This window comes from Ambystoma mexicanum, chromosome 9 (assembly GCF_040938575.1).
Source record: "Ambystoma mexicanum isolate Mex_15411 chromosome 9, UKY_AmexF1_1, whole genome shotgun sequence".
In the NCBI taxonomy this organism is placed as follows: Eukaryota; Metazoa; Chordata; class Amphibia; order Caudata; family Ambystomatidae; genus Ambystoma; species Ambystoma mexicanum.
The window spans coordinates 260,196,992-260,213,787 of record NC_090931.1 but is presented as its reverse complement, the minus strand read 5'-3'; the positions used below and the strand labels follow the sequence as shown (position 1 = coordinate 260,213,787).

The following is a 16,796-nucleotide window of genomic DNA, read 5'->3' as shown; positions in this document are numbered from 1 at the left end:
TGAGGATGTGCTTCCTTTCTCATGCATTTGTTGGAGACGACTGCTGAGGCACCATGGCACGGGCCTTGCACAGAAGGCACAAGACTGGACAGAATGTAGATTGCCCAGGCATGTTACCAAGGAACTGTGCAGGTCTGCAGCTGAGAAGGGACACCTGCATTGAACCTGTGCTTTGCAGCCAGTGGGGTGTGCCATGCCACCGTGGCGGAATAATTACCTACTGTGAAAAATGCAAATAAATGTATTAAAGTCACGAAATCTGTTTGAAAACAAGACTTCTATTCAAATAGATTTCGTGACTGGTATGCTAACTGGAGATAATGGAATCTGGCAATGCTATCAAAAATGGACCTATCCTTGACAGTGTTGTGTCTAACTGGCCATTGAAAAGGAGAGGGTTTAGTAAAGGTCAACCTCAGGTATAAAATGGAAACAAGTGACATATTATTTGAATACCAGAACATCTCATGTAGTGTTGATACACTACAACATTTTGGGCCGAATTCTCATAAAGTAGTGCAAATTAACGCACTCATTTCATTAGTCTCGGGAGGATAGCTCAGGGGCAACATGCTCGCCCTGGAAGCAAGACGACACAGAGCAACACAGGTTCGATCCCCGGGTCCCCCTTATGTTATAAATAACCTATCATATCATGTCATATCATTAGTGCTACTTTCTAAAACGCTAAGGTCATCTTTCCTGAGCATTTCTGGAGGGAGGGGCTGGACAGTAGCTGTTCCACCCCCTTGCATGCATACATTAGTGTTGGAAGCGTGCACCCACCACTAATATAGGCAGGCTTTCAGCAACTACATGGTTGACCAGATGACGTCAGAGGGGATGGCCCATTAAAAGGTCAGTCTGTGAAATGATCAAAGAAAAGAACCCCACTTCCATCCCAATGTGGGGGATGGAAGTGCTAGCGTGTCACACTTCAAAAACAAATCAGGACAGGGTCAGAAATGATTCTGTCATGATTTGCGGCTTCTCCTGCATTTGTTGGTAACAGGGACAGGGGGAAGACTCTGGGCTGCTACTTTGAGAATCTGGCCCATTGTATTACCTGGGCATATCATGGCAACAGTGTATTATACCAACAGCTACCAAATGGTGTGAGCAGCTGGTTGTATGACGTCAGTGCTTCATAAATGCTCACACAATGCCTGCTCATCAGCAATAACAATTGGTTTTGCCACTTAGGCATGAGTGCCCGGTTGTAGCTGCCCGCCACCTAAATGAATAGACGTGAGCATTCAATGAGATCAGGTAGACGCTACGGTCCATCAATTTCCCACCACGGAAAGCAAAGCATTTTTGCAGTTAGATTCCGCAACAAATGGCGGGTAGCTATTGACATACGATTTCTTTTATGAAGACATTCTTGTGAATGAAAGCTCATGCTCTAGAAGGCCTTTCGTTCTCTTATTCCCTGCATCCTGGTGTGCAGTGGAGAAACACATTCCATGCAGAGCTGCTATGGAAAGGAGCTTGTAGCATGTCCTCTTTTGAACACAAACTACAAGCCTGTTCCTCAGAAAGCAATAATGAAGAACAGGTGGAGATGGAGGACAGAGCGCCAAGGTCAGAGGAAGTAGAGAGGCGGCTGGGATGAACGGTGAAGACAGAGAAGGGACAGAAAGGGGTGGAGGAGGTAGACGATCAACAGGATTAGACAAGGTAAGGAGAGAGAGAGTGGAGAGAGTGAAAAGAGCAGAGCTGGAGGAGAGGGAGACAAGATCAGAGGAAGTGGAGAGGAGGCTGGGATGAACGAAGGAGACAGAGAAGGGACAGAAAGGGGTGGAGGAGGTAGACGATAAATAGGATCAGACAAGGTAAGAGAGAGAGAGTAGAGAGAGTGAAAAGAGCGGAGCTGGAGGAGAGGGAGTCAAGGTCAGAGGAAGTAGAGAGGAGACTGGGATGAATGGAGGAGACAGAGAAGGGACAGAAAGGGGTGGAGGAGGTAGACGGTAAACAGGATCAGACAAGGTAAGGGAGAGAGAGAGTAGAGAGAGTGAAAAGAGCGGAGCTGGAGGAGAGGGAGACAAGGTCAGAGGAAATAGAGAGGAGGCTGGGTTGAACGGAGGAGACTGAGAAGGGACAGAAAGGGGTGGAGGAGGTAGACGATAAACAGGATCAGACAAGGTAAGAGAGAGAGAGAGAGTAGAGAGAGTGAAAAGAGCGGAGCTGGAGGAGAGGGAGACAAGGTCAGAGGAAGTAGAGAGGAGACGGGGATGAATGAGGAGACAGAGAAGGGACAGAAACGGGTGGAGGAGGTAGACGATAAATAGGATCAGACAAGGTAAGAGAGAGAGAGTAGAGAGAGTGAAAAGAGCGGAGCTGGAGGAGAGGGAGTCAAGGTCAGAGGAAGTAGAGAGGAGACTGGGATGAATGGAGGAGACAGAGAAGGGACAGAAAGGGGTGGAGGAGGTAGACGGTAAACAGGATCAGACAAGGTAAGGGAGAGAGAGAGTAGAGAGAGTGAAAAGAGCGGAGCTGGAGGAGAGGGAGACAAGGTCAGAGGAAGTAGAGAGGAGGCTGGGATGAACGGAGGAGACTGAGAAGGGACAGAAAGGGGTGGAGGAGGTAGACGATAAACAGGATCAGACAAGGTAAGAGAGAGAGAGAGAGTAGAGAGAGTGAAAAGAGCGGAGCTGGAGGAGAGGGAGACAAGGTCAGAGGAAGTAGAGAGGAGACGGGGATGAATGAGGAGACTGAGAAGGGACAGAAACGGGTGGAGGAGGTATATGATAAACAGGATCAGACAAGGTAAAGAAGAGAGGAGAGCAGAGGAAGTGTAAAGAAGATACAAAGGGGGAGAGGAGGAATGGAAGATAAAGAGACAGTCTGAGGAGGAGAGCAAGAGAATGAACATTGCGATGGAGCAGGAGTGGATAAGGATAGGAAGGAATGGGGTGGTGGGAGCCAGATGGAGAGACAGAGGAGATGGAGCAGAGGTTTGTGGACAATAAAGGAGTGGAGAAGGGGGAATGAATAAGTAAAATAATGGAGGTGGTGGTAAAAAAGAGAGAAAAGAAGAAAAGAAGTATGCAAGTGGGAAATAGAGCGCATGGTGAAGTGACAAGCAGGTAAGATAGAAGAGAGAAGGACATGAAGTGGAGTAGGAGAGACACGAGAAGGAAAGAGTAGAGAAGGTAAGGTTGAACAAAAAGAGGAAATGAGAGGAGGTGGAGAAGGGTTGTGAAGGGAAGAACAGGGGTGAGCAAGGGGAAGTTCCTAAACTCTATGTGAAGTTAAGTAAAAAAGTTGTTGGAAGGCCTCATCTTAACTCTCAGGGCAGAGAGACCCATCAGTAGAACAGAGCATCGCTCTCAAGGGGGAACGGGGGTCAGAGGTGTGAGGGGGGTACAAGCCTGCTAACTCGGGGGTCCAATGCTAGATAACAATGAAAAACCTCTGAAGAGACAACCTAGAAGATCCGAAGTAGTGGGAATAGGTATCCAAGAATTCCAGTAGAGGCAGCCAGACAACCGGCCGATTTCAACACGAGCCAAGAAAGACGCTACAAAACAAGCCAAGAAAGAAGTGTGGGGCACAAAAAACCCCAGTGACAGTTCCCGTCGAGAAGGCGGACCTGTTTTGAGAGAGTACTGAAGGGCATGGTCCTAAGAGAATTCTAACCCAGTAATGCTTACTTTAACAACCCCGACCCCAGTTAAATCTAATACGCTGTTTTCCTATGCACACAATAAAGAGACATTGGGCTCCATTACGAGTATGGTCATATGTGGTTACAAATTGAGGTAACAGAATTACTGCAACTTGAGACAGTCTGCTGAATCAGGGCTCTGAGAAAATGGGGGATAAACCTGCTGACAGAATTTGCACCGGCAGTAATACTGCCGCTGCTAATTCTGGCATGTGTCAGCAGTAATTCCACAACGGTAAAAACATCTGCGGATTTACCACCAGAAACCAAAATCGTAATTCTGCCTCGTTAAAAGTAGAAATACAGTTGAAATACCGCAATAAAATGGCAGTAATTCCACCAGACAACACAGCAGTATCAGTAATTCTGTCTGGTGGAATTACCACCACTTTTATTGCCATACTCTTAATGTGGCAATTGACCATTTCTTTTGTCTGGAGTTTCCTGTCAACGCTTAAGTCATGAGAGCTTGTTGTCAACTCATGTAGAGTTTCTTTTCGTTATAACCTCGTATATGAACAAAGTACTAAGGATGATGTGTGCATACAGGGGTGACAAATGGAGATAGATCAGGGTTGGGACAATGGGGTTGAGCTTTAGCTGACCATTAAGACCTGAGGGGATAGGAGTCAGTTTTCTGTGGAACACTTTTCCTTTCAGCAGACCCTCCGTACACCGTTTTCTTGCCCATTCACTCCCTCTTCCTGTTTACCGGCAACCTAGTATTGTCCCTAGGGTCTTCGCTACACTGCACTGACCCTGGAACCTATGTGCCCTTTTTTGTCTTTTTCCCACAACACACAGGTTACGTCGATTGTGCTTGGCTGATGCAGGCATATCCTTTCATTGAGGACACCTCAGTGACCCATGTCTTTTTGTTTACGACCGGATGGGGTGTCCTTTCACAGGACGCTTGGTTTTGTGAGGGAACGCAGGCCGCGAAATCGAAATCGCAGTCTTAAATTAATAACCTGCTTCTGACTGAGGAGTCAAGCTACAAACTACATTGAAGTGGATGACAGAAAAATCCAGGAGACCTGTCTGCAATACACTTCTGCCATCACATTGAGAGATGACAGCGGCCTCCTGGGTGACCTGAATTTCTTTTCTGGCAGTATGGTTTAATCTTCCTTGGTAGTGTGGGTTGATACAGGCGCATCTGTGCTTCCCAGTTGATATGAGATCTGAAGGAAATTTGCCAATCAATATGAATGATAGCCAAACAGTGTCTGATATGACTGATGTTATTGGCTGGCAATACTTTTAGCTATATCTTTGTACCATCAGTTAACTTGAGTATTTTCTTGCTTTGCTGATACAACCACCTGGAACTACGTAAAGACAATTTTCGAATGGATTGTGTCCTCCCACGTATTCCTTATTTTATGATAATTATCTCTCCAGCTTCAGCTGTTTTGGAATTCTTTTTCGATAGGGTGCGCTGTGTGCAAGCTCGTCAAGTCGATATCCCTCGAGGGCCTCCGTTCGACTGTCAATGTCATCATCAGTATAAGTAGCGCACGCAGTGCCCATTGGCTTAAGTTCCTTTTTTCTGAGCTAACCCTTCGAGAGAATTACGCCAAGCTTCGGTTTTTCTGTGAATCACTAGTTATTATCATTTTGAAAATGTCTTCTTCGTCTGCAGCATCAACGCCTAAGTTGGGCTTCAAGAATTGCCAGGACTGTGGATCGAAGATGTTGATCACCGACCCCCACCACGTATGTCTGTGGTGCCTTGGTTCCGGGCATCGTACCCCCACCTGCGGCTCAGGTGATGACCAAAAAGTCTCTCAGGGAGGGTCAAAGGTAAATTAGAAGTAGGGAGGTTAACTTCGAAGTCCCTTTCAAAGGGTTTAAAAAAGACAGATGAGTCGAGGGATTCCTCTTAACATAAAGAATCAAAATGGTCTCGATCGAGAAGTCGATCACGCCATTATTCCTCGTCTTGTTCGAAGAAGGCCAAGATACAGTTTCATAGGTCACCTTTGACCTCCAGTGATTCCTCAGCTGAGGTAATCGGGTGCCCAACAAAATCGGACTCCCCTGCAAAGTGCGATGCATTTTGTTCTGAGATGCTTAAAATCTTTGAGAATGTGGCCAAGACCCCCTTGAAGGACAAGCAGAAAGCCCATGCCCTTGTTGATCTGAGGGACAACATCTTCGAAACCGAGCCTTAAGCCAGTGCTACATCGAGAAAGTTCTCGATCTCACGAGAAATTGCCAAGGGCTTCGACAAGTTAGGAACCTTGCCCATCGAAGGTTCCATCGAAGAAGTACACGACGGCTGTCGACACCGCTATCAAAGTCGATGCCGACTAAGGTGATCCCAACTTCTATGTCATTGTCGACGATTACTTCAAAATTGTCGAAGCCAGGGATGGTACAGGAAAAGATTTTCAAACCTTTACCTAAGAAAGACTTTTTAAAGTCTTTATCAGCCATCTATGAGGAAGATCAGCCTTCTGATGATAACACACCACCTTTGGGCTACAATTCGGCACCCCTAATGTGCCAGAAGAGCTAATCTCTGATGAATCCAGATTAAGGGACTTATATGACAACCTTCAGTCAGCCAGTGGGTTAGATACTTCTCCTGAGTTAGAGTTTGGCAAACCAGATCCAACTGAGCATGCTGACTCTTCAAAACTAATGAGTAAGGTTATAGGGTTTTTAGGCTTCATCAGGCCTACTCCTTCTTTGGAACAGGTTGATATGACAGACGTCTTGGACCAGGGTCCCCAGAAAAATCAAATTTTTCCTTTCCACGCTACATTACAGAAAAGGGTCTCTGCAAATTGGGAGACACAGAAACTGTCACGGCAGTAAATAAAAAAAAATGCCAAAAAATATAGATCATCCAGCAGCGACCCAGAGTATCTAACTAAACACCCAACACCAGAAGGTTTGGTGGTTCAGGTTACTACATCTACCAAGCAGTCAGCATACCCATCCATCCCTCCTGATAGGGATGATAAGAGAGTGGATGCCTGGGCCAAAAAGGTTTTCACAGCTGGCAGTATGGCATTAAAATCTACAAATTTGACTTGTACTTTGTCAAGGTTTATGATTACCTTGTGGGACTGCATAGGTATGGCGGCTGACCACATCCCAGAAGAAGAGGAAAGAGACGGATTCCTGGCAATCATCAAGCATGGTAAGAAGACAATGGGTGAATGTCTCCAGTCAGGTCTGGATACTGCAGACAGCATCAGCAGATCAATGGCAGCTAGCACAGTGTTATGCAGATTTGCATGGTTTAGGAAGCCTGGGTTTGCACCAGATGTGCGTGCTAGACTATTCAACATGCCCTTTGACGGCTCAAGGCTGTTTGGCAGCAAGGCGGATGAGAGTTTGGAAAAGCTGCAGACCTCAAAGGTGACTGCTAAATTCCTTAGCGCGCGCCATTAGCCTAAACACCCCTGCTCTGACATATCTTCCTGGAGGGGCAAATCCTTTCGATTCTACTCCTGAATTGGAAGAGGAAGAAGACAAGCTGGTCAAAGAGGTCAGAGAAGATTGCCTTGTGGTGGAAAAGGGAGAGCTGCTAAACCAACCCAAGCAGCAGCAGTTTTACCATCAGCCGCCGCTTCACCCACCTCAAAACCATTCTGAGACCTTGGCTCACAAGACCGCTATGGGAGGCAGACTTACTCAGCAGCTGAACGAATGGCGAGGCAATACTTTAGATGCTTGGGCACTGGAAACTGTAGCCCAAGGCTACTGCCTTCCTTTCCAAAAAAGGCCTCAGGATCATCCACCGGGGAACAACTCTTTCAAAATTCCGGATCTGCTCCTTTTACAGGACATTTTGACCCTGCTAGAGAAAGGTGCAATAGAAATGTACCTGTAGCGGAAAGGCACAAGAGTTGGTATTCCCCATACTTTCTGATTCCCAAAAAGGATGACATTTTGAGACCCATCTTGGACTTAAGAAACTTGAACAAATTCCTCAGGAAGGACAAGTTCAAGATGGTTACCCTTTCCCAAATTCTTCAGGCTCTCCAACTCCAAGAATTAATTGTATCATTGGACCTTCAGGATGTTTACTTGCATGTGCCTATCCATCCCAAGCACAGAAAGTACCTGAGGTTCGCGGTTGGCAGTTCTCATTACCAGTTTTGAGTTCTGCCATTCAGGTTGACCTCCACCCCAAGGGTTTTCACCAAGTTGATGGAGGTGGTGGAAGCGAGTCTCTGGAGAGGGGGGATTCACGTCTACCCCTACTTAGACAATTGACAAGCACAGGAACACAGGAACATCTCCGTGTAAACTGCCACTCTCTCCACAGACTGGGCTTCTCCCTCAATTACAAGAAGTTCCACATGATACCATCTCAAAGACTCCAATTCATTGGAGCAGTCCTGGATGCTTCCTCTGGGAAAGCCTTACCACCCGAAGTGAGAGCTCAACACATTTTGCAGATGGTTACCAAATTCCAGAGTGCCCAGCATCTTCCGGCCTTTGATTTTTTGAGGTTGCTCGGTCTCATGCCATCCTGCATTTTCCTGGTGCCAAAGGCTCGCCTGAGAATGAGATCCCTCCAATGGACTCTCAGGACTCAATGGTCCCAGTTTTCAGGCAGAATGTCAGACCACCTGAAAGTTCCCAGCAGAGTCTGTCAGGACCTTCTGTGGTGGGCTTGCAGGGACTACATTCTCAAGAGAGAATCTTTTTGGCAGCCATGGCCGGAGATAACAGTAGTGACGGACTCCTCACTCATGGAGTGGGGAGCCCACACCAGCGATTTGACAATCAGCGGTCGTTGGTCTCCAGAGGAGTCCAAACTACACATTAACCCTTTGAAGCTGAGGGCAATCAGACTAGCGCTGAAGGCCTTTCTGCCCTCTGTACGGGAAAGGAATGTCCTGATAATGACGGACAACACAGTGGCCATGTACTACCTCAACAAGAGAGGAGGTGTAGGGTCACTACCAATGTGCAGAGAGGCAATGCAGCTCTGGTTCTGGGCAATTCAAAAAGGAATTTCCCCATCAGCACTTCACCTAGCTGGAGAGGAGGACATGCCAGCTGACGCTCTGAGCAAGCAGAGCAGTCTCCCATGAGTGTGAACTAGCTCAGGAAGTCCTTCAATAGATCTTCACCTTTTGGGGAACCCCTCAAGTGGATCTGTTTGTTACCAGTGTCAACAAGAAGTGCAAACAGTTTTGCTCCAGGGAATTTCCTCCAAGAGGAGCTCTAGTAGATGCGTTCATGGTGGAATGGGAATTTCCACTCCTGCACACGTTTCCTCCAGTTCCCGTCATTCCTCAAGTGATAAGGACGTTGAGGAAGTTCAGGAAATCCATTATCTTCATTTTCAGATTGGGACAGGAGGACGTGGTACCTGGACCTTCTGGACATGTCCATTTGTCCTCCAATACGTCTTCCACAATGAGAGGATCTTCTCTCACAAGAGGAAGGTTGGGTTCTCCATCCAGAGGTCAAGACACTCAGCCTTCACGCATGGTTTCTGAAAGACTGAGATACAAGGATTAGGACCTTCCGGATGACGTAACAGAGATTTTGCTTTCGGCCAGAAGGCCAGCAAAAGAATCTTTGGACTGCTGTCGCTGGAACAAGTTGAGCAGCTGGTGCAGGGATACGAATGTGGATCCCTTTCTATGTGACACACCTATAGTGCTTTTTTTTGGTTACATTTGACAAATCTGGGGCTCCAGATTGGAACAATTAAAGGTTACCAGGCAGGTTACCTGGCAGCGCTTTCTATTTTCAAGCACTCTTCAGAGGAGGATTCATATTTTAAGATCCCTCTGATTGTTCAATTCCTAAAAGGCCTTACTAATGTATTTCCACCAGTTCCATTCAATGTACCTGTATGGGATCTCAATCTGGTGTTAAGATTTTTAACATGCATTCCTTTTGATCCTCTACCCTCATGCCCGTTAGGATTGTTGACATTAAAAACTGTTTTGCTTATTGCAATAACGTCAGCCCACAGGGTGAGCGAGTTGCAGGCCCTGTCCTGTAAACCCCCTCATATAGTTTTCCATAAAGATAACATTATTCTCAAGGTGAAACCTTCTTTCTTACCGAAGGTAGTCTCTGACTTCCACTTGTCGCAAAAAAATACTTTACCAACTTACTATCCTCCTCCCCATCCAGGGAAGAAGGAGGAAAGATTACAAAGACTGGACCCAAAAAGGCTCTCCATTTTTACATATCCAGAATGGCAAAATTTCACCAAAATGACCAATTATTCACTGGCTGTACTGGGCCGAAATAGGGTCTAGCTGTTACTAAACAACCCATATCCAGATGGATTATCTTGGCTATTGGTGAATGTTACAGATTAGCGGGCAAGGACCCGATGGAATGCCTAAAAGCACATTACACCAGGGGCATGGCAACCTCTGCTGCTCTTCGAAGAGGTGTCCCAATCAAAGACATTTGTTCAGCGGCCACTTGGTTGTTTATTCATACTTTTGTGAGACATTACTGTCTGGACTCATCTTCCAATCAGGGAGGACAATTTGCAAAAGCAGTCCTTCATTCGGTCCATGATTAGAACAAATATTTAAATCTGTACTGCAAATTATTACTGCTTTGGGAGTCTATCATAAGATGAGGAATACATGGGAGGACACAATCCATTCAAAGAACAACTTACTTACCCATGGTAACGTTCTTTCGATTGTATGTTCCTCCCACGTATTCCTCATTGCCTCTCTGAGCCTACCCTGCATACATTTTTTTAAAAAACATATTTTATTATCATTTTAACATGAATGACAGAAATAAGAACAAATGGTACTTTAAAAAAAATGATCAGAAGAAAAAATCCAAACAGAAATCTTACAAGATAAGATAATATCCAAATTCTGTGGCAAAATATACAAGAAGCGACATATTTACAAAAGATTAAGAGGGGGAAAGGGTAGATAGAAACAAGGGGTGAGAGAGAAGCAGGTGGAAAAAGGACAGAGAAAAAAAAAGAAAAGAAAACAGATCAAGGAAAAAAGTTGAAGGGGAGGGAGGGGGAGGAGAAGTTAGGGACGCTAAGGGATATCAAACATATAAGTAATTAAAGGCATTGCTGTACAATTTAAGTATTCTTGCACTGTATGCTTTCTGTGAGCCTACAGTCTAAGGTATGCCTGGTAATTCCTATTCAGGAGGTGGGGGAAAAACAGAACTGAAGCCAACGGGTGCTGCACGCGCTACTTATACTGCTGATGATGACGTTGACAGTCAAACGGAGGCCTTCAAGGGACATCGACTCGACGAGATGGCACACAGAGCCCCCTGTCGAAAAGAAATTCCAAAGTAGCTGAACCTGGAGAGATAATTATCATAGGATGAGGAATGAGTGGGAGGAACATCCAATCGAAAGAAAGTTACCAGGGGTAAGTAACTTGTTCTTCTGCCCTGTGCATTTAAATGTACAAGTTTCTGAAAAGTCAAAAATGTGCTAACATGACCCATCTTAGGCAGGTCTTAGAGTCTCTGGAGATCCCGTCTATTCATTCATTATCTTGTAGCTAGCTAGGATATGTTGGCTGTGCTATCAATGGGCACATTGCCTCTTCTCCAGATAGGAATCAATAACACTGCCTTTCATGGCTATATGACAGCGTCTTTAATTAGGGGCCTCTAGCAGGCATATTAATACCTCTTCGCTATCTCTGAGTCTCTGGCAGCTAACGTACTAGGATCAGAGGAATTTAGTCCAAACCAATCAATACTTACTTTTATCGCAGCTGGGGGACAGGTTGATTGTTACACATAGAGAAGGTAGCAGTGTGTACTGTAGGGATATGAAGTGTGGTACTGAGGATGCTACAGGGAAGTCAATGAGAATAGGAGAGATTTCTGAAAATGTGTTTTTAATAATAGGTGACTACACTAGATGAAAGGACTGGGATCTAAATGAGAATGGACTTTGAGCTCTTAAAAACTAAAAGGAGCATTAGAACAGAGACGAGATGTGTGAGCAGATTCAAGATTGTAATGGGTGGTTCACAACAGCCGGGTGACAGAAATAGCACAACACATCTGATCATCATTTTCATCCACAGTCGGGATGCTGATGATGTCTAGGTTTGCAGTACTGCAATCAGTTGCTGACTGGTCAGGTAGGTGGGTGTTGGGTACTGTTCAATCCACGCTTGGGGTGCAGACAATAAAACAAGTAATTAAACCCTATATGAATGAAACACCAGAGCCAGGCTTGCATGGAAGCACCTCTTTATTCTTCAGCCGCAGACTGGCAAATTGGCGATAACCCCGCCTACAACTACATGGTTGGCTACAACCTCAATAACAGTGAAAGGGGACTAGCGATCAGCTGTCCTTGCAATGAAAGTATGGGCATAAACATAGGACATTACATCTCCCAAAAAGTTCATACTTTTAACCCATTTCCTCAATCCTGAGGGTTTTCGAATGGCCCTTCTTGATGGGCTTTGCATCGGAGGAGTGCGGTTTTTCTGATCACCCTCACTGTCATCCGTGTCCACATCGCCATCCATGAACTCAAAGGCTTCATTGGAGGAATCCTCTATAGTGGTTGAATATTCACTCCGCTGAGCCAGATTGCTTTCGACCAGCCAGAAGAATGAGGAGTTTCTTGTGACGGTGCCTGTGGGACTCACTGCTGTTACCATGGATCCCTTCACATGTGTCACTATCATGGGCTCAGGGTTGAATGCAGGTGTTTCTTTGGATCCTTGGATCTAGCGTGCCAGCACTTTGTCTCCTACGTGAAGATCACTGTTCTTTTCCTTCCCTAAGCTGTTGGCATGTTCTTTCATTTTGTCTTTGCTTTCCTGATCCTTTGCTCTGGGCAGTTGTAGGTGCTGGCTGGTAGGGTGGGGCCTTCCAGGCCACGTGCACTGTCCTCTTCACGTTTATTTTGTAACAAGGAAATGCAGCGTGCTGTAAATGGAAGAAAGGGGCACACTTCACTGGTTAGATGAGGCAGGGCACAATCACTGGCGGGCAGTTGCACTCCACTTGTGCATGCAGAGCTCAGCCAGACGTAAATTTCAGGTTGGAGGCACGGTGCAAACGGGAGCGGGTACTCCGTCACGATCCTCGTCGCCATTGTTGAATCTGCGCTTGCATTGCAGACAATAAGCAAGTAATTAAACCCTTTACAAATGAAACACCGGAGCCAGGCTTGTATTCTTCAAGCGCAGACTAGCAATTTGATGGTAACCCCGCCTCCAACTACGTGGTTGGCTACGACCTCAACAACAGTGAAAGGGGACAGGCGATCGATCGCCTGTAGTTTGAATGCAAGTATGGGCATAAACATAGGACATTACAGGTACCATAAAGGAGACTTAGCAAAGTCTGCTGTCATAAGCACGTGGCTCTTAGAGAGACCACGACAAACTTCCTGCAGGCACTAAAGGAACAGTTAGCGAAGATCCCACGTCAGACTCATAAAGTGCTGAATGCAGGTGGGCTCCATAGGAATCCATCAGTAAATGCTGTCTACAAGATGCCATTCGCAGGCTGTGTTTACTTTTTTACATTACGGATAGTAAAACCGAAGAGTGAAAGCATCTTTGCAGGGTTTTACTCTTCACCTTTTAACTCCATTTTGTAAATGTTTCAAATTGCATGCAGGGGCCTAACAGCGCATACGTGCATGCAATTAACACTTCATGTAAAATGACCCACCCCACTCTTTTCTAATTCAATGAGGATAACTCAAAACCTGTGAACCTTTCCCTGGCCCAGAGTCCCTGGCAGCTCAGTACATGCACGTGTTACCTCTTTTCCAACTCAGAGTCGCCCAGGGCCCCATTCATCAGCTGGTTTGGAGTCCACTTTAGCGTCAAATGCTCGGCAGACTGGTGCAGGGAGAGATATCCGGGAAGCGCTTCCATACCTTCTTTCTATGAGAATAAAAATAAAGATACCACCACATATGCTTTAAAAAAGTGTTTGTGCTTAAAAGATGTCTTTATATTCACTGTAATCACTAAAACAGCCAGTGTGAAAAGAACGGTGGGAAGAAGTGCATTGCTTGAAAGTTACAGTCTACCACTGCACTGCTCAAAACTAATCACCTAGCACTTTACTTACAATTCCTCCCTGGTACCCCACTCTGAAGAACTTTTATACAATCTATTTCAAATAGCACATTATGTGTAAACATCATTACAAAAGTAACGGGTACATATGCCATAGGAATAAGGGGGGGTCTTGGGAGTTTCCCCTGTGACATTGATAGATGGAAGCAGGGCGGGAACTGGGGGGAGAGAGTGGGGGAAAGGGGTGGAGGGGTCAGGCCTTTACTGCAGCAAAGAAACTTGTGGTAAGATTCCCCTAGGGCTTTAAGTGGGCCATGGCTAGCTGGGTCTCAGCCCTGGCACTGTCAAAAATTGCCATTGGTTGCAGTCTCTGCCTGGGCTCCTTGAATCGATTTCCCCAACCTGACTTCCTTGCGGGCTAAAGTCAATGAAAAGCTAATGAGTGACGATATTGCTCTTCCCCAGTAGAGATCGCTATAAACCAGGTTTGGAATCACATCTTTAGCTATGAGCACCTGGAGTTAGAAGATTATTTTTTTTTTTTAACTATAGAGTACATGGTTTGATTTTTGTAATGTATATTGAACTCTTGTCATTATAGAAAAATCATGGATTTCTGGAAAAAGTTCTGATTGCAGACCTGTTTTGATTTTATTGTATTTATTTATTTTTTTACATTTGTAGAGTGCACTGCAGCCCAAAGGCATCGAGGCGCTATTACATGAAAGTGAACGCAGGCAAGATTGTGCATACATAGAAGACATGAAGTACTTAGTTACAAAATAGGAGCGTGGTTACAGGCGCCGATGGCCAGCACGCAGAAGTCAAGGCAAGTGGGTCAGACAAACAGCCTAGTTTTAATGGCGTTGCGGAAGGCTAGGTGAGAGTCAATCCCCATGAGGTGCATAGGTAGGGCGTTCCAGTGTGAGGCTGCTAAAGCTGGGAAGCTAGTGCCACCCACACGTACTCTGCAGGTCTTAGGGGTGGAAATCAGGTTGGTGTAGGCAGTTCTGGAGGGCCTAGCAGAAGTTGGCCGGATTATTCTTTGGGCAAGGTATGGAGGAGCAAGGTCATGGAGGCATTTATGGGTGAGGGAAAGGATTTTAAAGATGATTCTCTGCCTGATGGGCAGCCAGTGGACCTGCCTTCTAAGATCAGAAATGTGGTCCTTCTTGAAGAATCCTGTGGCGGCCCTAGGGGCGTTGTTTTGGGTGAGTTGGAGCTTAGCGATGTTTTTGCTGGATGTCCCACCAAGGAGAGCTTTGCAATAATCCAACCTGGATCCTATCATGGCCCTGGCAATAGTGAGATTTAATTTCCATTTTAGATTCGAAACTCCTTTTTTAAAATAGATTTTACGTCCTTGTATTCCAGACAAAAAAAACTAGAGCGCATATGTTAGCTACTCTTATTTTCATGTGCCACCTGTCTTTTCTGCCACATACTTAGGATAATATACATTTCTAAGAAAGAACACATTACAAAATTCCGGAAAGAGTTCCACTGGTTGCCTGTAGAAAAAAGAATCCAATTTAAAACTTTAACCTTGACTCATAAGTGCGTTTATGGAAATGCCTCTGACTATCCTAAGTGGATTCTGACACGACGTAACCCTAGCAGGACCTTGCGATCAGGCTCAGCACACCTTCTTACCATCCCACGTGCTAAACGGGTCTGAGGAAAAGGTAGCTCTTTCCCTCTTAGAGCGGCCAGTGCATGGAATTATCTTCCCATGTGTATGCGCTCTGAAGAATCCACGCCCTTTTGAAAAAACATAAAAACGTTACTCTTTGAATAGATTCTCTTGCCTTATTTCTTTCTGTCCTGTCTTGAGTTGTAACCTTTAGAACTGGATGACCTCAAGCCCACTATGAATGAGAAAGCATTTTTAAGAAAGTAAAACACCTGGAGGTTTCTGGTTTAAAAAGAAGTCACTGGAAAAGGTCTTCTCTGAAGATTGTGCAGCACAGAGCCCGAGACCTCTCTCAACTCCTCAAACGATGGAGGAAAAAGGGTAGCTGAAATCCAGCTGATGGAAACAGCTCTATGCTGCCAAATGTCCACAGTATGTCCTAACCAGGGGTCTGCAATCTTTGGCTCTTCAGATGATTTGGACTACAGCTCTCACCAGCCCTGGCCAGCACAGTCAATATTGAGGGATCATGGGAGCTGTAGTGCAAAATATCTGGAGAGTCACATGTTGCAGGGTCCTGTTTCCAATGCTAAATGCTGCAAGTTATAGTCAACATACAGCAAACTATAGGCAGCAGGAGCAGGACTAGGCAGCCCTTTTATGAAGCAACACAACTCTTCTTGAGTTCAAGGAGCGGCCTGGTAGAGTCAGGTGCGTTGTAGGAGCATGCAATTTAATCTGCAGGATTCGAATGGATTGAACCTAGTTTAAGAATCAGCAACTTCAGCCCCCTTTGTCGGTTTAATTGAGGTTTAGGAAGGTTAGGCAGAGTTGATCCACATGGAGGCTGTTGCGAATGTTTGCAAGGAAGTTAGGCCAGAAGGAGGGCACTTTTTGGGCACTGCAGGGGGATATACAAGGGGGCAGGGAAGCTTTGGGAGCAAGCGAGAGTTGGGATGAGCCAGATCGAAGTGAGGGCTTTAACGTTAGCCTGGGTGGGCCTTACCTACCCTGGTAAAGCCCCATGCCTGGAGGGGTGCATTGCTATGAGCATCCTGGCATGTTTACCATGGATGCCAATATGTTGCCATTTCTCAACTTTAAAAAAAACTACAAATAAAGATAGCCACCATGGATCGAGGAAAAGGGAATAACACATAGTCCCTTTTTCATTGCCATGGTGGCCATTGCCGCGACAGAGATGCGGTGGGAATACTGGATGCTCCCAGTGCCAGCAAGGAACAAGGGAGTGCAAGGTAAGTGGGGTGAGGGCGGGTGACGGATGTTAACATTGGAGTCAGGCAGGGTGGGGGAAGGAGAAGTGGAGTACGATGCTGGTGGCGCACTTACCTTTATTTTCGGCAGGGAAGATGGCGGCCTCTCACTTCTGAGAAGGCTCGGAGCTAGGGCTTCAACATGAGGTAACAACCCCTGTTACTAACCTCCTGATTGGCTGGGAGGACGCCACATCCCTCCTTGCCGGGTGCTA

At 45.9% G+C, this 16,796-nt stretch overlaps 1 protein-coding gene across 4 annotated transcripts in view; it reads right to left on the bottom strand.

The window, feature by feature from the left end:
• The window catches only part of SGSM2 (small G protein signaling modulator 2), a 1,574,436-nt gene that overhangs the window by 673,245 nt on the left and 884,395 nt on the right, over positions 1 to 16,796 (bottom strand). For all 4 annotated transcript variants that reach the window (XM_069614582.1, XM_069614584.1, XM_069614583.1 and 1 more), the window contains exon 8: positions 13,412 to 13,536. In XM_069614582.1, coding sequence (XP_069470683.1) covers positions 13,412 to 13,536 — 125 coding nt within the window. The remainder of the gene's footprint in view (positions 1 to 13,411; positions 13,537 to 16,796) is intronic.